Source organism: Athene noctua, chromosome 11, assembly GCF_965140245.1.
Source record: "Athene noctua chromosome 11, bAthNoc1.hap1.1, whole genome shotgun sequence".
NCBI lineage: Eukaryota > Metazoa > Chordata > Aves > Strigiformes > Strigidae > Athene > Athene noctua.
Window position 1 is genome coordinate 18,039,933 of NC_134047.1, and position 24,858 is coordinate 18,064,790.

The window sequence follows — 24,858 nt, forward strand, 5'->3', positions numbered from 1 at the left end:
TGTCCTGAGCCTCTCTGCAGCCCCTGCACCACCCATGCTACTTGACATTAACTGCCAAATTTTAAAACCAGGGCAATGCTAAAGAAGAGCCATACGGGATGCAGCAAACTGTGGTGTGTTTTCCTCTTTGTTGAATGCACAAACTCCTTCTTTGAGAAAAGTGCTGCAAGTCCCATTCCTGGAAGTGTTTTTTGGTTTGTTTTTTTTTTTCTGCACAGGCTGAAAATAACCTCCTGAATCGTACGGTGGGTGTTTTTAACACGGGGGTTTGTAGCAGGAGGCTCTTGGCTGAATATAGGATGAGATCTGGCATGAAGGCAGCAGTAGCAAATGGATGCACTATGGGCAGAGCTCTACACCGAGCACAGGCAAAGCCCAGGAGTGGAGGGCAGCCATCAGGGCAGGAGGGAATTAGAAAGTTTCCTGCATCGTTATCTTTTCAGATCACTTTCTTTAAAATATGAAGACGGGGGCGGGAGGGGGGAAGGGAAGAAATAAAAGCATGTTTATGGCAAAACCAAAAATCCCCATTATTTTCCCATTTTTCTTCCTAACTATTAAAGCAATACTATTTTCAGCAAGATGCACCTGGCAAACCAGTGTGGTTCTGGGCTCCTCTACCTGCAGTTTCCAAAACAAAGCCCTACTGAATCCTATGCACGATGATGCAGTGACAATGCTCTAACGTACTGCAGTTGGAGTATGAGTAAGGAGCACAGATAAACCAGACTAAGTGGGTTTTATTGCAAGGAGAGAAAGTACAACCAACTTCCTCACTGCGAGCTCTGTTTTGCATTCACATTTATGTCCTGCAGCGCTCATCGTAAACAGGCTTTTTACAACACCTGACTAAAGATCTGCACTGCAGCAACTCAGCACTTCATACAGCAAAGGCACAGCAGTCATTCTGCATTCAGCAGCACATGCAGAGTCATGAATATTCAAACTAAAACTATCTGACTGCACAATTAATCTGTTTTCACTCAATGGACAGACTCCAGAGATCAGACAGCCCACCAGGCAAATGCGCGGGGCCCTGCTGTTATTGATCTATGTTGCAAAATACTCAATTACCAATTTACTTTAAAATACATGCGGTGGCATTTTGCCATATGAGTGGAGGAACACAGAGATATAATGAATCAGGAATCTAAGTAGTTATTTCAGAAGCACCCATGTTCCCTTCCTAGCCCTACAGCCCTTGTTGCATTTGCTAATTTTTCTATGCCTAAAGCAATTTTGACACACTATCTTTAGGTACCTGCTAATTCCCTTTGTTGTACCTGCAAAAGCACAGCTCTTGGCTCTAGCTGGCTTTGCCACACACAGCTCCTCCACTGCTGAGGAGCATCATATGACAGCAACAGGGCTTGCAGAGGGCACTGGCCAGAGCAGCCTTGACCTGGTCTCTCTCCACAGGGGTGAACTTGGCACTGAGCTTACTACCAGGCAAGGGATGTAGCAACAACAGTACACAAACAGGGGCTTCCCCAGAAAAGCATCTTCCTTAGTCCTTGCTGAAGGGCTGCACCCAAGCATGTGTGCCTGGGCAGGGGTGGGAAGAAGGTGGAAAGCATCTCAGTTTCTGTGGGAGTCTGGAGCCTCTCCCCACTGCAACCAAGCAAAGCAGAGACAGTCTCCTCTTAAACTGTCCTTTCCCTGGGTAACGTGGCAGAAAACTCTGAGCACATGGATCAAAGAGCAGAGTTCCCTCGTAATAGGCTCTGATATGGGGATTTAGCCTGTGGAGGGGAAGCCTGGGGGAGGATATCCATTTAGACCAGCTGAGAAATTACCTGCCTGAGCTGGGCTTCAGGAACATTCGTCTTTCTGAAAATGAACGGATCTTTTTTCTCCTGAAAGCTAGATCTCCCCTCCATCCATTACACGTTCTGTCACGTGCTTGGCTCATGCTGCCTGGCTCAAAGCTAACATGAATGAATGGTCTGGCCACACTCACAGCTTGATTTTTCTTATGGATGAAGAATTCCACCTACAGTTTATTTTTTGAGACACAGCAGTGCTATTTGCTAGACCAGATACTGTTACGGAGCATAAATAAGTAGAAATAGGCAGTAAATAGGATATTGCTCAGCTCTAATGCAGCAGCAGCAGAGCCAGCAGGGAAGAAACAGCCTTTTCTGCATTTCCCATCATGACACGGGACAGGGACATCTGCTTACACTCCTGCACCAAAAAACTTAAACCGTGGTTAACCAAGTTGCGCAGAGGCTTTACCAGTCCAGTGCTACTTACATATACAGCTGAGGGTCTGAGGTCAGCGTGTCGATGTTGATATGCTGCTCCAGGAGGCTGTAAGCCAGGATAGGTAGTGATGTGAAGCAGATGTTGTACATGGTAAGATAAGCAGCATCATACAGTGGCTTAAAAGAGAAAGAAAGGGTAACATGAGACAGAAATTCCACTTCAAAAGTCTCCCCACGAAGAGATTAAAAGTTTCCAGCCCTTGCTTTCATACGTACCCTATGGATTCATCCCTCTGTCATAGCCACACAGGTCAGTTTGATTTGGTAGGGGTCACACTCCGTGCAATGCCAGGGGCCAAGGCACCTGCAGCCTGCATGGCCAGAACCCCACTCCCACCGCTGGGGAGTTTTGTAACTGGCTGGGTTTGTCTCTAGCTCATTCTCCAGAGAACTGTGATTAAACAGCCCTTATCACAGCTTTTCTGTAGCTGCTCTTGTGCTGCTATTTCTATTAATATACTTGATGTCTCCTGTGACTCCCTAAAGACTAGACTGTTTTAGAGTAACTATGGCTTTTTTTTTAGAAAAAAAAAAGTGGTTCTGCCAAGACAAGCAGAGAATTATCTCCTACTGTTTACTCTTCCTTACCGTTACTTGAGCCCAGACACAAAAGCCAGTAAGTTGACCCAAAAGCCAAAACTCTTCTCCAAGCACATGAGTCCACTCATCACACAGATCTGTCCCTCTGATGCTCACTTGGACTAAGCAAGGCTCTGATGACACTCAGTGTGGTCTTTTTTTTAAAGGCTGTCATAAAAGAACAAACTGTTCTTCCTTTTGAGAGACAGCAGAGGAGAAAAGATGAGGAAGTCTTTGAAAGATTTTCTCTTAAAGAAAAGGAGAAGCAGCAAAATCAGGTACTGACAAACCAGCTAAAACCCTCTCTCATTACTTCAGGAAGGTGCCCATCTGTGTGTGTGGGTGGTGGATGGGACAGGAAAGAAAGCAGGTTTTCTTTCTTTTCAGTTATGGGTCTCAAAAATATGCTCTAGATACGGTGCTGAGCAACAAGGCCGGTTCCTACTGTCCTCTAAAGTGAGGTGAGGAAGGGACAGGACACCGAAAGCCAAGTCTCTGCTAGGAAGCCTCATTGTGCCATTTGCTTTTTATCCTGGCTTTATAGACACATTAAAGGAAGTTACCTGCTGTGAGAATCCACAGAAGAACTGGTATAAAAACTGCGGTAAAATGAAGCAAAGATTCTAGGGAAACAAAAGACAACCAATTAGCACGGAAGCGCTTGACTTCTCCATCTAAATTCAAATAATTTTCTCCATTATCAGACAGTAGTATCCGATATTGCAATATTGGACAAGTTAGGGCACTGCTTTCTACCAAGCACAAAACTAGTCCAGTGAGCAGTTAGTATCTGCAGAAGACACTGGAACAAAGTCATGCTCATATTTCCCTGTAAGCACTGTTTTCAATTGACAGGCTTATGGAGGAGACACGGCCTGTTCTAGGGAAGGAAAATGGAGCTACAGAATATTCTGTTCGTTTTTTTTCTTGTTTACTATTGTTTTCTATTGTCAAAGAAATCCATAGTATAAAGAAAGAAATAGGCTGCACACACATCCTTACCTTATAGAAGAAATACTGTACAAGGTGTGCTATTCTCACATAATATAAATGCCCATGTGCTAGTAGCAATTTTCTTAAATGTTTAAACTTTGGCACAGCATAGTCGCTGTTTCTGGAAGCCTGCCGTCCTTCTTTGCCTTTTATACCTGGAGACAGAAACGTGGCAAGGGGTTAATCCCTAAGGGACTGGAATCTGGACCAATGCTACCCACCAGGTTTGTCCACATCACTCTATCTCAAGGCACGACAAAGGCCAAATTTCCCTCTCAAGAGCCCCAGGAGAGCAAAACGTTCGTGTGCTGCAAGACTCTGCGTGGTTTTGGCTCCACAACACTCAGACCTGCCTCTGGAGTTTTTAAGCTATATTTAGGTTGCTGTCTGAGTTCCTATGTAAGAGAGTGTGGTAAAGAGTATTTAAGCAAACCTGATAAAAGATAAGGAATTGGTTTTCCCAACAGGCTTGCACACATCTCCCACAGTTATTTCACTGCAGACACTCAGCCTCCAAGACATCCCTGCAGAGCCGAGCTCAAGAAAGATAGTTTTGTTCACTGAAAAGCCACATCCAAACAAACTGCACTGGGACCCCATTCATTAGAGGGCACCGTGGCATTTCCAACAGCCCGAAATAAAGAGGTTGCCCTTTCTCTTCCATCAACCCTTCTTTAGTGGCATTATAAAAATCTCCAGTAACTCCTGTATCTGACACCAATCTGCAGAAAGGATAGTTTCCAGCCTGATGTCAGTCGTATGGACAGAGCAGACACAACATAACTGAGCATCAGCCCCTGGGAAACACGTGCAGGTGCCCAGTGTTGAGTTACTAGCAGCTGCAGCAAGTTAGCCCTAATAAAGTCTGATATTTTCACTGCACTGCCTTTGCAACAACTGCCCAGTTTGCTGGGCATCAGTTTGCTACTTGTGCTTTTTTTTCTGACCAGCAAGCAATCTTCACCACCTTGAATTTGGCCACAGAGATTTTGAACACAATCTGCAGTTTATCACTGATAAAGACAGTGGTAGTATCAAAGGTGAGCAGTATATGATGATCCCAAACGTTTATCTGGAATCAAACCCCAGCTCCAAGCAAGCAAGAAAAGACTTTTTGCATTTTTCAGTGGGATCAGTCTAGCCATGCGCAATCAGAAATACTGACTGTGCCTGAACAGTGAACCCCAGCAGCAGCAGACAGGTCTTAGGTGTCAGGTGGGTTACCAGGGGTCTTACCTATTCCAACATGTGCTTCCAAAATCATACTAACATCATTTGCACCATCCCCTATGGAAAGTGTTATTGGGCTCCCTTTTGTGTTCTTCACCATTCGTACAATCTAAAAGATTTTTAAAAAGGGTATCAGCAGAAACTAAAAATTCAGTTAAAAAACCTCCAGAGACCCCCCCCACTGCCCCACTTGCAAGAGTGCCCCAAGACCAACAACCAGGCTTCTACAGCAGCAAAATAAATCCTGGAGAGTTCAGGTTAATAAAACCCCTTGTTACTTCCTTCTCAGTCACCAACCAGAGCAAAAGCCAAGATCCAGCTGCACAGGGCTGAAGGACAGTAGCTAAAAACAACTCCCAGGGAACAGCATCCCACCCTTCCCTTCTCCCAGACCCTGCTTTCCCAGAGATGGGACCTCTCACACATTTCAGGGGGCAGGAAACCCTCTTGGGGAAGAGGAGCAGAAACACTCCACTTATCAGCCTTGGATATCATCAGCTGGCGTGGGAAGTCACAGACTCCACTTGATAAGTTTGGAAAGGAAAAAAGAACAGAGAGTTTTGTTTATTTCTAATTGCCTTGGGTTTGTGGCTTCCTGCAAGCATATAAAACAAAGTTTTTGCATTCAGATTTGAAAGACTTGCGTGTTTCTATCACTCTCTGCAGCTCAGACGAGGCTTAGGTGTAGCCTGGAGAAGTCCTAGCTGATTAAGATGATCAGGTCACGTCCCAGCCAATGGATTCAAAGTGCATCACATCACGATGTGCTTCAGTCAGGTTAGAAGTAGAGCAAATACCTGTGCTTTCTGCAAAGGAGCCATCCGGCAGCAGAGGACAGCAGTACACTTCAAGCAGATTTGTAGAAATATGTTTTTGTAATTACTAGAACTGGAGTCCTGAGAAGGGTTGAGTATCAGTGAGAGCGTTGAGCCATCTATAATCAGGCCATACTCTTGACTCAACGTCCAGCTTCTGCAACACAACAAGAAAAAGTCTGATTTTATTTCAAACCTGTAAGAAGTCAATCTAGCCGCTTGTATCATCTTAGTGGAAAAGAAATTGCTTTTGTATTAATCTTCTTCCCATCCCTCTTGAGGGGCTTAGCAATCTTAAAACGCTTGGATTTAACACACGCCCTTCACTCAGGGAACTGTGTAATTACGTTCAAAACCAACTAATAGAGATGGAGCAAAGCAAAGGAACCAGCTGCACTGTCTGCGAGCAGTGAGTACCCAGGGCCACCACACAGTCCTATTTCTCTATAAAACTTTGCATCTTCATCCAAAATGCACAACAGGCTGGGTCCTCTTGCTCACTTACCTCTTCAGGCCTCCCCGGTTTTTGGGAACATCCTGAATCAGCTTTTTATGGTACTCCATCAGCAGCTCATGGAGCCGATCCTCCTTTCTTTCGCTCTCACCCACCATTTTTGCCGTCAGCTCCAGCAGCTCAGTGCTGGTCTGGAAGAGCCTGCAGGCGTAGCAGGTGGATTTGGCAGTTTCCATCTTGTCTCCCGTCAGCACCCAAACCTTCATGCCGGCTGCGTGCAGAGCTTCGATTGTCTCTGCCGACTGCTCCTGCAGCCTGCAAACAGAAGCAAAACATCATTCCACATTGGGCCACACTTAATCCATGTAACCCTTTATTTTGCAGGTGGGAAATACCAGCCCAAGAGAAGTTAATTGATTTTCCCCATACTGGAGAGACCACTGCCACAGGAATAAGGATTAGAAGTCAGCAATCCAGAATTTTTATTTGCAGCCCCCCAACCCCCCAGATCACTGCTTTATACAGTGAGACCAAGAAGTAAGAGTTTAATTTACAAATGCAGTTACTATAACTGTACACAGAACTGAATTTGTTTTGATGTGCAAATTAACACCGCATGCTTAATTCACTCTCTAGGACTGCGAGTACTTCTGTAATTTCATTAATAAAATCTAATTCCTACTATACCAGCCAATTTTAGCAACTAGGGCACTGTGTAATGGGCTATGCCACAGAGTAATTGCCCTGGACACTTCTACCATCTGGCTGGCTGCTCAGTTCCACCACAGTGAGTCAGTGCCACGACGCAACGTCGAGAAGAAACTGCAGGTACTACAGTGTTGGTGGTGGTGGTGGCCTCTTTACCTGTCTTCTACGGCAGTAGCCCCTATCAAGTGCATGTCTGCTTCTGTGTCTTCAAAAACCTTCGCCATCTTTTCCTCCCTGTCCTGCAAAGCCATCTTAGCTTCATTAAGTTGTCTGTCAATTTTGTCATACTCCTTTTGAGTTAGTTCTTTGAATGCCACGCAGAGCGTTCGGTAGCCATCCTGGTAGGAGGAGGGAAAGAAAATAAAGTGGACAAGTGCCCTAAAACCAAATTTCCTACAGCTCCTCACTTCAGGGTTAGTGCTTTTCTCCACCACCAATGCTTTCTGTCAGTACTGACCCTGATGGCAATGACAATTTGTTGGCTTGAGTCAAAAGACCGATTTTTTTATTTTTTTTTTATACAGTAACCTCTTCCCATCCGAGTAACTGTGGTTATGCTTGTCACGTGCCTGTAATGCAGCAGAGAGAAATAAAGACAAGAACCAGAGCTGAGAGCGTGCATCCAGCAGGGACAGTGGGACCAGGCACTTCTACCCCCAGAGAAAAGAGCCTGCTATTGTTATTTCTATTTTTAACTTGCTTGGGAGATGCTTGGACACAACTGTGATGGAGACCATATATCAAAAGTCAAATAAAGGTGAAAGCCAAAGAAACAGAAAAGGAAAGAAGCCTGGCTTCAAAACAATGTGAGAAGTGACACTCAGATTTTCAACACTTCCCTCCAAAGCAAGGTCGCATCCCTATTTTTGGAATAAGGCTTTCCTGACACCAGGAGCCAGCCAAATTCCATCTGCGTGCTCACCATAGCATTGCGGTCCACATGGACTTTTGTTTGTTGGATTTCTTCTTGCTGCACCCTTGGAAAAATAGAGGAGTCTGCTCCTTTACAAAAGAGAAGCAACTTTCCTAAAAGCAAATTATAAATAGTTTATAGCATTCACAATCTGTAGAAAGACTGAACAGCTTCAAATAGTCAGGAAATGATGCATAAGGAGGAAATCTGACAGGACTGAAAAAGGAATTGCTAGAAGCCTGGCTGTCTACCAAAAGTGGCCTTACACTAACCTGTGCAAAACCTTGTTTGACCTCAGGCTGGACATCAGGTGTCCCCACCTGCCTCTGAGCAAGCTTTCTGCAAAAGGCTGGACAAAACAGTTTATTTTTTCCTATTTAGAAGCCCTGGCAACCTTTTCATGGAAGATAAAGCCAGCATTCTATACCTTACAGGACTGACATTTGAGAAGGATGGTGATCTCTGGATTTTTGTCTGCCATCCCCATAAAAACCCATCCCACTCAGGGCAAGATCTCGTTTCCCTCCAATACCTCCAGGCTGGAACAAGCCAAGCAGGGAACTCTCCATGGCTCACTGTCCCCATCTCTGTCCCCTGCCTTTATCTGCTGCTGGTCCCCAATGGCTGCTATGGAGAAGATTAACTCTATTAACCAGACCCAGCATAGAATTTAATTAGACCAGCTTAGAAAACCTATCAGCTTAGCCTCTCTGGGTTACAGGAAGAAAGAGCATGCGTTTTATATTTGTACACATGTGCACACATGTATGAGAGTCCAGAAATGCATTTTAACTGTACCCGTGGTGGTTCTCACAATGACACTCATACGGCGACGGACAGGATCAAAGTTCAACACATGCAGAAGTTGGTACCTTTAAAAAAAAAAAAAAAAGGAGCTCAGACTCAGTAAAAGAAAAATAACTATTTCAGACAGAAAATCACTAACAGCAAGCTGCAGAAATCAATACACCCTACAAGTGGCAGCATCTGTTGGGAAGTGTACTTTTTACAGCTACTGCAGAAGAAAATGGAGTAGAAGAACCCACTCCAGTGCTACTTTGAGCGTGGGCTGAGGGCACGGGTGCCCACTAGTGCACCGAGCCCCCAAGCTGGGCAGTGGCTCAGCAGGCAGTGGGGTACCATGAACCACAGGCAATGACATCAGCTCTGGCACTTAAATAAGAAGTTTCACCAAAAGGGGAATAAGAAGTGAAACTTGCTTGTGAAGAGAAGTTCTCGAGGAGTGCTAGGATTAGGCCAGTGATTCTCAGATGTTCCCCAAGCTGTCAGCACAGAGTAAAATCTGATTATTTTCAGCTCAGGAGGGGAAGAAAGTCACAGGGAAGGAAGACATATCACGCAATTTAGGCATACAGTATCCTGCTGTCTGTAAGGTCAGCAACCACCCTGTCAATCTCGGGAGCCATCTGCACAGCTGGGCAGGGATGAAGGATGCATGCAAGGGACTGCAGGCATTTAAGGGACCTGAATCTAGACATCACTAAGATCACCAGCAGATTTTTGCAAGCAGGCCTTTCAGCCTGCACCTTGCTGTGCTGCACTCTGTAAAAAGGACATGAGTTTTTGGGTGGGTCAGCAGGGTCTGATAGCCCTCGTGGAACAGCTTTGTCCTTGCCAGGTTGGCCACGTTGACCAAACTTGATCAAGCCAGGCAAGAGCCATCACAGCACTAGCAGCCCTGTTCCTCAGCAGCCTCTGCAGCACTTACATTTCAGTTTCATTCTTTTGATTTCGTATTTTCATGAAACCATTTTCAAGTCCTAGAAAAGTGAAACCATACCTGTCAATAAACAAAAGGACAGAACAACATTGAAAACATCCATTGGCACATATTATATATTAACAACGTTCTTGTTTCACCTTCTGTACTGCAGAGAAGAGCAAAGAAGTTAGTGAGCCCAAGCTAAAAAGCTTGGCTGGATGTTTACTTGCTCCACACAGAGCCTCTTATGATGTTCTAGCACTGCTTCCCTGACCCAAGGAGCTGGGCACCACAGCACACAGATGCTGAGCGCCTCTGGATGTGGTCCCCTGGGTCTCTGCCAGATTTACAAGCCACAGGCAAGTATATACAGCTGCAACAGCCTCTGCCTAAGACCTAGGGGCTGGCATTAGCATAGAATCATAGAATAGTTTGGGTTGGAGGAGATCTTAAAGATTCCCTAGTCCCAACCCCCCTGCCATGGGGAGGGACACCTTCCACGAGATCAGGCTGCTCAAAGTTCCATCCAACCTGGCCTTAAGCATATTCAGCAGGGTTCAAATGTGGATTTGATAAAAGTAACCCATCCTATCATTCTGCCACTGCATACCAAAGAAGCAATTTGGCTGCAATATGCACATGGTAACCGGTCTCCATTTCTTGGGGATTAAAACACTTGGCCATGGGGACTCCAGCAAAAAAGCCCCTGCCCCAGCCAGGCACTGCAGCACCTTAGGACTGCTCTCAGCAGCAAATGCAAACCACAGCATCCCAAGAAGCTGAGAAGACCCTCTGCAGGGCACCCCTTCTAGAGAGAGCTCATTTAAACACACAGGCTTGCGTGGCTTCACAGGGCTGCAGGTCAGGCCCAGCATTGGTATCACAATGTGCATCCCAGAGAGCTGCAGCCTTGACCAGGGACAGGGGTCTATGACCTTCAGACAACCCCCACCTCCCTCCCACCAAAGAGAGGAAATTAAAAACCCAACATCTTCATATTCTTACTTTTCTGCGCCTTTCACCAAAGCAATTTCATCTGGGGAAGAGGAGATATAGGTGTCTTTACGTTCTGGATGTCCTATCAGCCCGTCCACCTGGTCTGCTTCCTTGATCTGAACGGTGTGGCACAGGCAGAGGGCTCGCAGGAACAGCTCCTCACGGCTCTAGGCAGGAGTGAGGGAAGGCTTGTTACCAGCTCAATGCCGTGCACTGAGCCCATCTCGCAGCACTTGGTTGTGATTTTTCTATATACATTTTTTAAAACAAAAAAACCAACACACCCTCCCAGCTTCTGCTGTATTTACCCAGCCAGGAGATGACCACAAAACCTTAACAGTCAAACACACAGTTTTATTACCTTTTCTGCTTTGCCATAATATTTTAGGGGTCCATCAGTCTGGGAGAAGCCATCCACCTCTGAAATGCAGTCTTTGTACTTGTGCCCATCTATGCAGCACTCGATGAACTCCATGCTGTTCTCTGTCAGGGTCCCAGTTTTGTCCGTGAAGACGTATTCCACCTAGAAGCAAGCAGACAGGCCTCCTCACTGCACCCCCTGCCCCACACACCGAGGAAGGAGCCCCCCGAAAGCAAAGAGGCTGGGGCATTTTAGTACATCTGTGTCACCTTGGCTGCTGTCCTAACCTGGCTCCCCAAAAAGATGCAGGTGCCCCACAGGAGTTACACCACTGTGTCGTTCTACTTTGCTCCTCAGAGCAGCTCCTTTGTTTTTCAGCCCATCACAGGGGTGGCAGGAAGCAGTTCCTGAAAACTTAAAATCTGTTTCCAAGCTCTTTGGAGTTTTCCCCTCATCCTCTTTACTGGGTCCTTTGCTATAGGTCCTAGTGCTTATATAGCAGCTGCTGCAGGTCTGCTGCCTCCTTTGGGGGGAATTTTTCATCTTGATGCTCTATTTAAATTAGGTAATTAGTACTCTAAATACATATATTTTTTAAAGCAAAATAAAAAGCAGGAGGCACTACACATACTCTCCATTCAATCTCTCATGGCGCAGATAAGAAAGCGAACCCTGAGCTGTCTAATTGCCCCAGCAAAGCCAGCAGCAGTGTGGCTGCATGGGCATTGCATGCTCAGAGAGATGACTGAGCAGACATTTTCATTAATCATCGAAGAGACAGAGCATTTTTAATTTTTAATTGAAGCAGTGAAAGCAAACCACCCTGACTTGCAGAGTGCTGCGTCTGATATTCCCCAATATGGAAACAATTGGCATGACCCAATTCCTGCTCTTTCATGCACTATTTATAACCTTATCCGTTTCGCACAGCGAGTAGAATCATATTAAATGGAAAGTGCCACCAAACCCGCTGAAGCTCTGCCCTGAGGGGACTACGAGGGACTGTCACAACAAGGGTTCCTATCAAGGAGGATATTTTCATCCAAGCACATGCAAACAGCATGTTCTCACCTGCCCCAGCTCTTCATTCAGGTCCGAGGTGTTCACCAATGCTCCCTCTTTTATTTCTTCATCATACATTTCCTTGTCCCAAGAGATGAAGAAGGAACCCAAGAACTTCTGCATCTCTACTGTAACGTACATGGAGACTGGGATAATAAAATTGAAGAGAACCATAAACGACAAGAAGTCCGTGAACATCCGCAAGACCTGCAATGGAAAGAGAAGACAATGCAGTCTGGGCCCTTCAGGTGTAACTTGGGCACAGTTTATAGCAACGCCTCTGGGGTTTTAGACAGCTTTTCTTCTAAGGTTAAATAGAACAGAAAAAAAAAAAAACTGAAAATGAATACTGCTAAGATACAGGGTCGAACTCCATTTTCCTTTGATGCAGAAAATCTCACCACCTTCTGCAGATCTACAAGGGTATAATGCATCTCACCACTTCACAGTGACCTAAATGATGTTTTATTCAAGTATACTCCTCTTAAGAGTATACTGCTACAGCCTCATTCTGATCTCAAGTAACTAGAAACAAGGAGTGAGTGGCTTGAGACCAGTCAAGCTATGGTAGCGATGGTAGAACTGATGCAGTGATGTCCCTGTAAGTCCTACTCAATAATCCATCACACAATCCATTTCTACACACTTGCACTCACTCTTTCAGGCTTGACTGCCTACATCTCAGCAAGTTTAAGAAGTTGGTTGACGTGGCCTCAATTTAAGCTTACCCACTCAAAGCTGAAAGATAGCTTAAATTCAGATAAGGATCCAGGTTAAATTGTCTGCTGCATTTCTATAATATATAGTTATTTATGCTTTGCCCCACTCCAGATAAGCACTGCAGTGCACAAGCATGAGAGAGGCAGGAGAGAAATGCAAACAGCAGGAGAGACCGAAGGAAATCACAGCACTTCCAGCAAGCAAACAGGGCTCACAGGGCTGGCAGCAGACACTATCAGATTAAATAAAACTGTCAGAATAAATAAAAGTGGAGGAGGTGCTGAAATACAAATCCACTTACCTTGAATGTGTCTCTCTCTTTTTTAGTCTTTTCATTGTACCAAGGCTCATCATTAAATGGATTGCTCTGCCAGACATATTTCAGAGTTGTGCACACAGTAGCCTTGCTCAATAGGATGCACAAATACACTATCAAGAAAGCGTTGATAGATCTGAAAGATAGGTTAATTTTTTAAACTTTGCAGCTATTTTTATCTAGAAAGTGATGCAAGTAAGCAGGAACAAGACTTCCTTACTTTTAAGGGTATTACAGAACAAGTGCTTTTGACAGTGCTGATATTCACAGTCAGTTCATATATTTTAACATTTCTTAATTTTGTTTTTAAATAAACCTACTAAATGATGGAGCTTCTTGTAAGATATGCTTAATCAAATACACATATTTTCTATGCAAACAGAGAGCATCTGAAACAAAAGGCAGCAGATTAGGGGATTATTTCTGTACAAGTAATCCGCAAGAAAAAAACCCCACAGCTTTTACCGATTTTCTGCCGACTATAAATACTCACTTTTCTACAGCAGACCGTTTCTGAGATTTCCCTTGGTAGTTCAAAGCCATTTTCGTTTCCATTCCAGTATAGACTGCAACTCCTACAGGGTATTAAAGCAGGGCTCATAAGGGACTCGCAGCCCCAGAGGGACCCAGCTTGCACTTAGCCATAAGGGGCATCGGTGTTTACATGAAACTCGAATCCCAGTTAAAGAAAGAGGCATTACTCAAGGACAGTCCGACTACAGAAACATCCAAGGCTGCTAAGTAACATAACTGCATATACCTCAGAGCACCAAACAGGGGCCTATGGATCACATACAGTCAGAAATAAGATCAGTCTTCCATAACAGCATCACCCTCAATCACTAGTGTCTGGGACTGTGATTCTAGCACAGGTTTTCAGCAAAGGATTTGGGAACAACTCCCTGTTCTTTGTATTTTAGGCAAAAGAAAAGCTTGCTCAGGTGTATTAACACAACCTGCCCAGCTCAGCAGCACTAAAGATACAACCAGTAACTCCTAATTTCACCCTGTCAACTTTGCAAACAGCTCGCATACCAAATGTAACTGTAGAGCCCAGGCAGACAGGCTGTGGAGAAGTATTTTCCTTCTCCATATTTAGTGATGAACATCTACATTTGTCATCATTTATCAAAACTATTTAAATAAACAATAATAATAATTGTTCACCATAAATCTTCTTGGTATTTTTGAGCGTAGCACCTTTCAGCAACAGGTTTTCAGGACCCAAAGACCTAAATGGAAAAGAAGTTATAACATTATGTTACTCAAAGAACATTCAAACTGCTTTATAATTTAGACCTAGCGATAGATTATAAAGCTAAACAGATGCTCTTTAGATTCAATTACTTGATTTGCATGTTAAACTGGACATTGCCTGAGTTTGTTTTTTTTTCTTTACATACTAAAATTTCCATGTCATCTTAGACTACTCTTGGTGCTCAAAGTTCCAGACTTAATGGGGGATTACCAGTAAGGCTTTTCAGGAATAAATGCAAAATGTTAGTATGTTCTAGTACTTATATAAAACCCCCTGATTTTAAAAGCATAAAATACCTGTCCATTCCAGCAGCTGATCAATGACACCAAAGCCAATGACTCATTTTGCTCCCATCTGTGTTTGTATTTCTCTTTGAAAACCGCACCCATGACCCTCCATTGCTTCTAGGGTCCAGGTAGATCCACCAGAGCATGAAATACAGCCAGCACCACTCCAGTGACAGCTGTCTGTTTTTGATGACTTATAAATGTTGTTTATTTCTTCCCTTGAAACACTGATTGATGTTGAAGTTTATGCTTTCCTTTGAATAACAATATTTTGCAATTGCCTGGTAAATTTGTTTCCCATCAGCACAGGAGGACACTACTAGGTGGTGCTGCATTGCTTCCCCAAGAGGGGCTCAAACAATTCACAGGATGGCAGAAAGGAGTAAGTGGTGAGGTTAATGTGACAATGAAATGTTAAGGACGATGACATCCCTAACAACAGCAGCACAAGTTCTGATCCTTGAAATCTGATGTAGATGTCCAACCTCTTCGAGGAGGACCAGCAAGATAGCTGCAAAACCAACCTGGCTACAGGCTCTTGGTTACTTCCATAGATGATAATTCTTCCAACAAATCTGCAGTAAAAATATGAGAAATGTGTATTACAAATACATTATAGAGACCAACACAAACTAAAGTCACTGACAGGAGATGGAAGCAAATATGCAAACGAGTGCATTTGAGAGTTTAATGCTTCAGAGGGGTGGCTGTGCTCGAGACAAGAAGAAGCCACACACCCCCATTGCCAGGGTGTCCCCAGTTGCCACCCATCAGTGGAGCAGCAGTATCTGACCATGCCTACACACCCCAGCACATCCCAACTACAGCGTGCAACAAACCCAGCAAACCTCCTTCAAGGGATTCAACCACAAAGACCACTTATTCCTGGAAGTTATTCAGCCCAATGCATTTTACTTGGGAGGTAGAGTGGCCTAAAAGTAGGAATATGGACCATTACTACAACTGAGCTGATAAAAAATAGCTCATTACACCATGACAAGTGTTGTACCAGGGAGGTTTTGCTTCAAATAAACCAAGCCCTGAAGAAACGTGGTGTCAACTTTGCCATCCTCGTACGGAAGCAGCCCATCAGCTTATCACTGCCTCAGGAAACATCTCTGATGAAAAGAAAACGCCCTTTGCTTTGCTGAGATGTAACTTATAAGATCCCCTAACCAAGGGTGCTCAGGTGTGTGTAGGGAGAAGACAGCAGGCAGCGACAAGGCAGGATAGGCAGGAGGAGCAGACTCACTTGTAGAGGTCGGGCTGTGGCTGTTCGCACTCGATGGTGGCAGTGAGGGCGTCGATGGCTTCGTCTGTACAGAGCACGGTGGTATCCCGCACGGCGTAGTGAGTCTGGGCAGAGAAACACAGGCAGCGTCACCACGAGCCCCCAGCAACACCACCCACGTTTCACCCTGTTACTTAAAATACCACCACGCAAAGGCTCATCAGCCCTGGCAGGTCACCCGAGCCCTTGTCCCGCTCCCACAAAACAGCCGAAGCATCTCTCAGCTAATGAACTAAGTCAATAAGCTTAAGAGAAGCCATAGCAGGAAGGAGTCGTTGGGTATCTCTTCAGTAAGGCATTCACCAAAAGCAGAGTATCTTTTGTTTTCTCCCTGGAGACTTGCTGCTGCCCCAGCTGGGGTGGGGAGGCTGCAAGTACCCCCAGGGTGAAGGGGCTCCCAGGGACCACCCGCCTGCCCACTCCTGAAGGTAATCAGACACCAGCTCCAGCGCCCAGGGATCAGCCAGAGCACTGGCAGACTCCAAGCTATTTTTAGCAGCTGCTGCTGCAAAGGTTCATCTCTCACAATTAACTGGAAAGCCCACGAAGGATCCGCTCACTGCCTTCCAGGCTCTATTTATAGGAGCTACTCAAAGTTCCAAGTCACGGCGGGCTGCACGGCAGGCTGCCTTAATCCATCTTCATAAACAAATTCATTAAAAAGCTTCCTCCCCTCCACTCCTTATATTTGCGTTCTCCTCCTTGTGCATCCCGGGAGGAACTGTTACGTTACACATGCTGTAGTCATGACATTATATAAATACCCACCTTCATGCCGTTTTGGTAACCTGCCTGGCTTTTCATCTTGAAAGCAGATGCACAGACACACACGCATCTCTAGTATAAATCACAGCCTTTGTGAAACACAACTCAAAATCGTTCCTGCAGTGCCCAGTACCAAACCCAACCCTTGTGCTGCTCCTGTCACCATGGACACCATGCAATTACTGAGCGATACTTCAAAGCTGCCTCCTAATCAATTCCATGATCTTTACATCCTTGGTCCCTTAGCTTATTTAGAAAATACATGTTCCTTCAGATAACGTATGACCGAAGATTTGTGCTTCAAAGACAGAGTCCTGACAAAATCCCTTTTACAGTTCTGCTCCGGTTTCACTTAACCAGACATCTTTCCCATACCTCGACCTGACATGCCCCAAATACCAGAAAAATCCCCACCAGGTAGGCAGCAGATATCAGTGCAGTGAGGTTTTGTGTATACCCTTCCCTCACCCTCCTTCTGCAGCAAACCCTGGTTCCTAATGCCAGACCTATTTCCCCAAACAGCACTTGGCTTTTCTACTCTCTCTTTCCCTTCAAACTCATCTTTATCTTGTCAAGAAACAGGAGACAGCTTCTAGTCACCTACAGGAATCCACAAACCAAGGGAAAAACACCACAGTGCTTGATATAGAAATTCAGCATTGCACTTGCAGGCTCAAGAGTTAGTAAGAGCCAAGACTCTGCAGAAGTTGGGTGAACTCATGCATATAATACACCTGACACGAATAAGCAATTGCCTTTTTAACATGGTTATCTATTTTTAGCCTCAAGCCACTTCAAAGCTCCACTCCACCAGTGGAACCAGTGTGGTACACCAGCACTGTATCAGCTTCTACACAAGATTTCCAGTACATATTAACAGCCACCCATACCCCATACAATACCTATCAGATCAACAATGGCATTCCCACTGACTTCAGAGTGTGCTGGAATGACTCATGTAATTTTAAACGATCTTCCAGTCTTACTACTGCAGTTGCTAGTATCTGCATAAATATTTATCAAACACAAGCGCAACCAAATGTTCATGTCTTCTGATGTAAGTTTTTTGCTGTTACTGCTGCTTCTTTCCTTAGATTAGAGAGGAGGGGGATGAATAAAGAAAGAAAATAAACTGAAAAAGATATTCATCCTGAACAAGACTAGTATTAAATTTCACTGCTTGATTCAGGGAAAGGGAGAGAAAAAAAAAAAAAAGAAAATGTGGGGGTTTTTCATGCTGGTGAAAAATTCCCCAAATTAATCTAGACATACTGCCTCAAAAAGTCCCAGATCTCACTGGAAAAGCTCAGTTAAATAACAGGCACATTGGCAGGTAGTGGAAAAGGCACTGAAGCAGCTGCAGGCGCTGCTTTACTGACACACCACATGCAGCTGGAGCAGGGAAGCACTAACACACTCTCCACGATGGGCAATAAGGCAGCGAAGCTGTGTTGATGAAGATCAATTTTTAGTTTGGGCCAGTGCCAACAGAAATGGCTGTTGGAGACAAAACAGAGAACAAACAATCCCCAGGGGACTACAGTGCTGATGCACTGGGAGTGAACAGAGGGCAGAGCTGTAAATACAGCCACGGGGATGGGCTCTGCAGGAGCATCCTCCAGTTAATCACACGCCCTGCCATGCAAGCACTGACTTCAGTGGCAGCTCCAGGCACCCGAGTACCCCCGAGCACCAGCTCCCGAAGGCCACCCCATCCATCCCCGTCACCTTGAAATTGGACTCGCCATCGAGACTTGCTGTGGTGACATAACAGGTCCCGTCAACGCTGCTCGAGGCCAAAAATATCAAGTCACAGGGGAAGGTCTCATCTGCTTTCACTTCTACTATGTCTCCAACCTGGAAGAAAGGAAGTGTTGACATGAAAAGCCCTCTTGGTTGTTACTGGACAGCTACCGATTCAGCTTCTCTCAAAGTCTAGATGAAATCACCTTGGCTAAAAGAGAAATCAGGGCTCAAGGGGTGCACAGGTCCCCGAGCATCACTCCACAGCCCGATGAGCCAATCCAGCCCAGCACCAACTCACAGCACCCACATGGCACAGTTAGTATTTATTTCTCTGCTAAATCTTGATGGAGCAAGACAGAGTACTTGTCTGAAGTGCGGTGTGATAAATTAACATCAAAGCAAAGTGTACTTCCCTGGTTGTCCTTGGGAGGGTTGGAAATAGAAGAGGACTGCCTGTTCTGAAGAAGTGCAAAATGCTGACAGATCTGTCCCTTGTCAGCCCCAGCACAGCTTTTGTGAGACAGCTTTTCAAAAGCAATTGAACAAAGGCAACTTCACTCCTTAACCAGGAACAGCTCTTGGAGCACTTTGTCTGAAAGTGAGCATGCTGGGCCAGCTCCAACTGCAGCACATCCCTCCTCCCCTGCCCTCATCTCCCTACACACACCCTCGTGTACCCCTTGGCTTCGGTGATAACCACACGTGAGCTCTGTTAACAGTTACCTTGATTTTTTCACTCTCCTTCTGCACTTGCTTTGCATTTTCAACAATGAAGACATTGCTTTTGTTCACTTCATTGTCAGCTCTGTGCCTCAGCCAGTCCTCGTATCCCTAGGCACACAAATACAGGCAACACAAACTTGTAACAAAGCAAGTAAACTAATTAAAGAGGATGAGTGGGGACGGAAAGAGAGGGAGAGATTTAAAAAAATAAATAAATCAAGAAGTCCTCAGACCTCCTTCATGCCTGACAAAACATCAGAGTAGCTCAGACTGAATAAATTTATTTTAAAAACTTCATATGCATATTTGACAGATTCAGAACAGATTAAAATAAGACACAAAAATAATCTATATGCAGTGCATGCAACAGGCAGCTAAACTACTGTAACATGTTTCTATTATTCTCAGTGTTGGCAAGAACAGGCTGATAATATGAATAATACACTTAGCACCCTGAAACTCTTTCCTATGGTAACGCGGGATGAAACTCTTCCTCTTCAGACTTCACTGAAAGAAGAAAACATTCAGTTTTGAAGCAGATGGATTTTACTCTAGCTCTCCCTTTCTGGCCCCTGCAGAAGAAACTTCTATTATTCACTCCTTCTGTAGAGGAAACTTTAAATGGCACATGTGCGTATGACAGGAGGAAAAAGGGCTTTTAACATCACAAGAAGATGAGGACTACATATTTTTGGGACTAGCTGAGTGGTTGAACAGAACCTGTCCTTTCCATTTACCAACAAGGGAGCAGAGCGCGGGCTATATTTGGAGCACATCCCTACATCCTGCAAAGACTCGGAGAACATTTCTAAAAAGAGAAGAAAAATTCAAGTAAAGCTAGAACTACAGTGGTAACCTTTACTGACCCTCACAGCTCGCTTACAACAGTACATATAGAGATGTTCTACATTGCCAAAACAAGAGAGATGACAATAACCACATTCAACATGCAGCCTCTCAAAAACCACCAATATATGTGTGAACTTACAGAAGGGCTCACCAAACCCAGAAACCCATTTTGGTGATTTATGAGTCTATTCAAATACACGCTTATTTTCTCCACCACACATCCCAAAGAGCATCTTCCTCTCCCCACAGTGACACCTGTACCTGTTTGATAGCTGTGACAGTGATGACAAAGAAGAGTGGGAGGCCGCTGGTCACTGGGCTGGTCGGGGTGTCCACTATCACCTGCAGAAAGGAAAAAAAAAAAAATGTACTGCTGACAACTGGTTTTCAGGCAGCAGAAGAAAAAAACTTTGGTAATGGGGGAGGAGAAAGGGTGGTCATCCCACTGGGGGTAAGTCACAGCCCAGCAGAGGAGGGACAGAAGGAAGAGGCACATGAAAAGGACCAGCACCGGCATCCCCAGGAATACTCTCTTCCATCTCGAGAAGAATACCCCACCTCCCTCCAGAAGGCCATGAGGTGTTCTTAGGTAGGAAAAACCCTATCAGAAGTAGCTTAAAAGCTAAATTTGACCTTGCTCTAGTGGGAAACAAAAGCCTGGATGAATGGGCTGCTGGTGACTGGAAACATAAAAGAGCAGATGCTAGCAAACTTTGTCCCACCACGGGGTGTGCTGGAGAGGACCAAGGCAGGGGAAGAGGATAGGGCAGAGGCAGCAGCAATGCGTGAAGTAAAAAAGACCCTCATTTCTCACTGAGCCACAGGAGGACCATTTCTCCTCTTCGACAGCAAAGACAGGGCACATCTGAACCTTAAATCATGGCTGGTTATGAGGAGGACAGTACCTTTTGTTTTGAACCACTGACACTCAGAGATTAAAAATAACATGCATCAGCTGAAATTACCTATGAAATACAGTGCAGAACAGAACATGAATATTTATTTAAAACAGATCTACACTTTAAGCTCTCAGATTTGGAATTCTGAGAACAATTTAAGCACAGCAACTGCATGAGGGCCTTGGGGTGGATAGCTGTATCCTTCCTGAGCTTGGTGCTGCACTCGAGCCAGCACTGCAGCAAAGACCAAGGCCCTTTATTGTTAATTAAACCTTCAGGCTGTGGGAAACCGCTGTTTCTTCCGACTGTATCATGACTTGGCCCGAAGCGTAAGAATGACGAAACAGGTTCATAACTGGGAGCAAATAATGTAAAAGGAGGACAAGCTATGCCCTTGCCCCATCTTCCAAACCAGGGCACATAAAATTGGCCATTTTTCCTGCTGTGCCCAGAGAGGACAGGAGCATGAGGCAGATGGTGAGGGCTGTGACGAAAGGGACAGGGAAGCTCAGCAGAAAGGCTTTGTGTCCCCCACAAAAAGACTTTGTCTCCCTCCGCTTGTTTGCGCTTCCCTGGCACACTCACAAACAGCAGCCTCTGTATATTTGTTGTTTTAGGCTGCCCATAAAATGCTGTGTTAAGGACAGGACTGCTCTTATCAGCTGGGAGGAAGCTACGTGGAAGTTTTAAACTATGAAATGCTGTACACTGCAATTTTACCATGCACTGTTAGACCCAAAGAGAGAAGAGCCAGAAAATATTGAAGTGGAAAACACCTGGCTGCTTCTTGCAGCATATAAGTGGTGTATGAGTTAAGTAGCATGAGGGTAAAACAAGATAAACACAATAAATATTTCCAGGAATACAAAGCCCTAGCTCATTCAAACGGGTGTAAAATGCTTACAAACAGAAAGTCTGGTAGAAACCAGACTTTGGAGGAACAGCGTCAAGCAAAGATGGTGCCAAGTGCCACAGAGACACACTGCACACAGCACACGCGATGGCCACTCGCTGGGGTGGCATCATTGAAGTTTAGGCCCGTCAGCCGAGATATCTTGCAAAAATTCGACAGATCTTAGGAATACAAGAGGAACTTTGGCTTTTAGCTGAGAAGGAAAAGGACCTCCGGTTGCCCAGTGGGAGTTTTCTGTGCTGGACAAGATGCAGTTTTATGTATTTGTTTAAACAAATGATATGATTTCTGTGCACACAAATACTGTATTATAGATGTATGAAAACAAATATTAGATGAAGTCCCTGAAACAACTCATTTATGTATCTGGAGACTGCACTCCCTGCACATTCCACGGCTGGATACTGCTCTTCCCCTTCGTGGCTGGTGGAAAGCCAAGGGACACATGAGCAGTAAGCCAGAACATCAAAGGCAGACTCCTTTGAAGCTATTTTTGAGCTGTTTAAGGACTTCAACAGCTTAATTTAGATCCACTTACAAGTGACAAAATCCTCTTGTTACTTCATAGCTTTCTTCCTAACTCATTGTTTGGGAGACTGAAGAAGTCATCTCCACAATCCAGAAGTCATGTCCATCAATCAAAAGGGACATTTTTCATTCCTGGCACCTCCTAAATTAGCTTACTGCCACCAGCTTGATCTGACTACAAACACTTGACTACACTTACTCCAGAGGCCAGCCATTTCCACTGGGAGCCTACTTGCAGTTTCCTTTGAGTGTTGCAAAAGATGAACAGAAGAAACAGCAATTTGTACCCCTCTTAGTGCACTAACAGGTGTTTTATGTTTAATGCATGTACTTTCTCTCTCTAAAACAAGAGCTGAATTTGCAGTCACAGAGTAACAGACATTTGATAAAGGGTTTCAGTAGCAGGTAGAGCAGATGCCCCAAGAACTGTGATACTTCGCTCCTAATGCAGCACATAGGGCAATTCTATTAATTTAAAATAATTTAAGTAAAAGCACCAACATTTAAAGAATAGATGACATTTAAAATACCAAGGGTTATACCTTGATAAATGGAGTGGCCCTGAGTGTTCTTTAAGGCAAATGACATCTCCAGAACAACAAGCACCCAGGGGCAGTCAGTTACTCTATACAGCAACAAGTGTATTAGTGCTGACAGGCTGGTTTTTGTTTGGTTGGGTTTGTTTTTTCTCTAATAGAGCACGAGCATTGCTTCCTTATTTTAGAGGTGCTCACAGAATAAAAAAAAAAGGAGGAATAACCAGGTTCTTCTCTCATCTGCATATGCCTGTGCCTAAAATGGGTAAGCAGCTAAACTGCAACTGGTTTTCTAAGTATAATCAAGAACATCCCATGTTCTTCATGGCCAGAGGGTCAATAGATAAAATGTAATACACCGTGTCACTAAACGGCCAACTACACAAAAAGGACATCCCGACACTAGGGCATCCCTTCAGTTCAAGGCAAATTACAAATTCAATCTGACAAAATGGAGCAATGCCAGCGAAATCCAGAGATGGAGGCAAGCCAGCTGATGCCGGGGTAAATTGGCCTTTCATGTAACACTGCCAGGAGGAGCCATCCTCAGCCGTGATCTTGGGATCCCGTTTCTGCAGCAGCCACCAACATTACTATAAGCCATAACTCTTTACTGTAAGGACAAAGCATTTTAGACGTTCATCTTTTAAACATGTGACCTAGAAGAGGGTGATACCCCAGACCTGAACCACAAAAACCCTGAGAAGCCACCTAACAGCAGGTTGATTGCAGCAGCTACATGGTGCCATTTAATATGCTGGGGTAGTTTTTGATGCCTATTTTCTGCCCTAGAGCAGGTTGTCTGCAGAACCCCAGGCCTGAGTTACAGGATTTAAAAGATGAGTAAATGCACTGCAGTGGTTGCCCCAAATTCCCTTTGCCCAATATATTTTGACAGCCTGTTTTCTTGGTTGACAGAACAGAACATGAGTATTCAGGCTCACTCAGGATTTAGCCCTTAACCAAAGCCACAAAGCAGAGCAGAAGTTTGTTCGTGAATAAAATTTGCTATTCTGTGTAGAGCAGCTACCTGAAGCTTCACGTTCCCAGAGCTCATCCTATGCATCTTCTGAGTTTTACTGAGTACAGCCTATCTCTCCTGCTTGACTTGAAACTCACTATAACTAAGATACACAAATACCATACAGAGAAAATACAGTTATGCAGCAGAAGTAATAAAGATGACAAAATACTAGCATCAAATGTATTTTCACCAGTTGACTGATCTTAAGGGTTAAAGGTTTAAGATGGCTTTTTAATTGTTTCAGCGGTCAGTAAAACATCATCTCAGGCAGATCTAAATATTTTAATTTGTATTAAGCCTTGGACAGTGTGCCAGAATTGTAACAACTTCCAGTTAAAAAAACCAACCAAGCACTTATAAACACCAGAGTCAGTTTTGATCCTCAATTCTTGTTCAAGCTGAGCTTACCATCAGTATGTAAATACAACCCACACTTGCCATCAAAGCTCTTACCTGCACGAGGAAGATGATGAGGAAGTAGAAGTTGGCAATTCTTCTAAACTGCTCAAATAGGTTCTTCGGGAGGAAGTTCCAAAGGGTGTACTGTGGGGAGAGAGAGGGGCTCACAAACAGAGACATAGGGCTTACTGGGGACTTTTGCTATGGAATGGGAAGTACCTGCACAAAATAGGAAAGGAGTTTTGCCTTAAACACAGTGAAGAGCACTGCAGTGAGCTGTCTGAGCAGTCCTGGCTGCTCCAGGTAAGGGTCCAGGTCACTGCTTTAAAACTGGAAGCACGAGGCAGCTGGATGCCAAGATGCCCCCAAGCTCCTGCTTCAGCTCCAGCTCTCTTCTTGGAAGTATGTCATGGTTACGTGGGTTTTTTGCTTTAAAGTAGGCAACTATTTATCTTTTGTCAAAATAACCCAAATCACACAGTTGGGAGATGGTGAAGGGTAAA

At 44.6% G+C, this 24,858-nt stretch overlaps 1 protein-coding gene across 7 annotated transcripts in view; it reads right to left on the reverse strand.

The window, feature by feature from the left end:
* The window catches only part of ATP11C (ATPase phospholipid transporting 11C (ATP11C blood group)), a 57,958-nt gene that overhangs the window by 12,961 nt on the left and 20,139 nt on the right, over positions 1–24,858 (reverse strand). For 6 of the 7 annotated variants that reach the window (XR_012634388.1, XM_074915558.1, XM_074915563.1 and 3 more), the window contains exons 3-24: positions 24,410–24,499; positions 20,318–20,398; positions 19,208–19,315; positions 18,467–18,595; positions 15,935–16,038; positions 15,207–15,257; positions 14,305–14,369; positions 13,631–13,712; positions 13,123–13,273; positions 12,111–12,308; positions 11,040–11,201; positions 10,688–10,845; positions 9,689–9,760; positions 8,758–8,831; positions 7,969–8,072; positions 7,203–7,384; positions 6,390–6,653; positions 5,867–6,041; positions 5,076–5,178; positions 3,849–3,994; positions 3,410–3,469; positions 2,257–2,384 (exon numbers count right to left, since the gene is read on the reverse strand). Coding sequence is in view for 6 of the 7 variants with exons in the window: in XM_074915558.1 (XP_074771659.1) it covers positions 2,257–2,384; positions 3,410–3,469; positions 3,849–3,994; positions 5,076–5,178; positions 5,867–6,041; positions 6,390–6,653; positions 7,203–7,384; positions 7,969–8,072; positions 8,758–8,831; positions 9,689–9,760; positions 10,688–10,845; positions 11,040–11,201; positions 12,111–12,308; positions 13,123–13,273; positions 13,631–13,712; positions 14,305–14,369; positions 15,207–15,257; positions 15,935–16,038; positions 18,467–18,595; positions 19,208–19,315; positions 20,318–20,398; positions 24,410–24,499 (2,687 nt within the window). In the remaining variant the exon portion in view is untranslated. Of the gene's footprint in view, positions 1–2,256; positions 2,385–2,870; positions 3,095–3,409; positions 3,470–3,848; positions 3,995–5,075; positions 5,179–5,866; positions 6,042–6,389; positions 6,654–7,202; positions 7,385–7,968; positions 8,073–8,757; positions 8,832–9,688; positions 9,761–10,687; positions 10,846–11,039; positions 11,202–12,110; positions 12,309–13,122; positions 13,274–13,630; positions 13,713–14,304; positions 14,370–15,206; positions 15,258–15,934; positions 16,039–18,466; positions 18,596–19,207; positions 19,316–20,317; positions 20,399–24,409; positions 24,500–24,858 lie in introns of those variants that run through there. The other variant, XM_074915564.1, reaches the window with a different exon arrangement.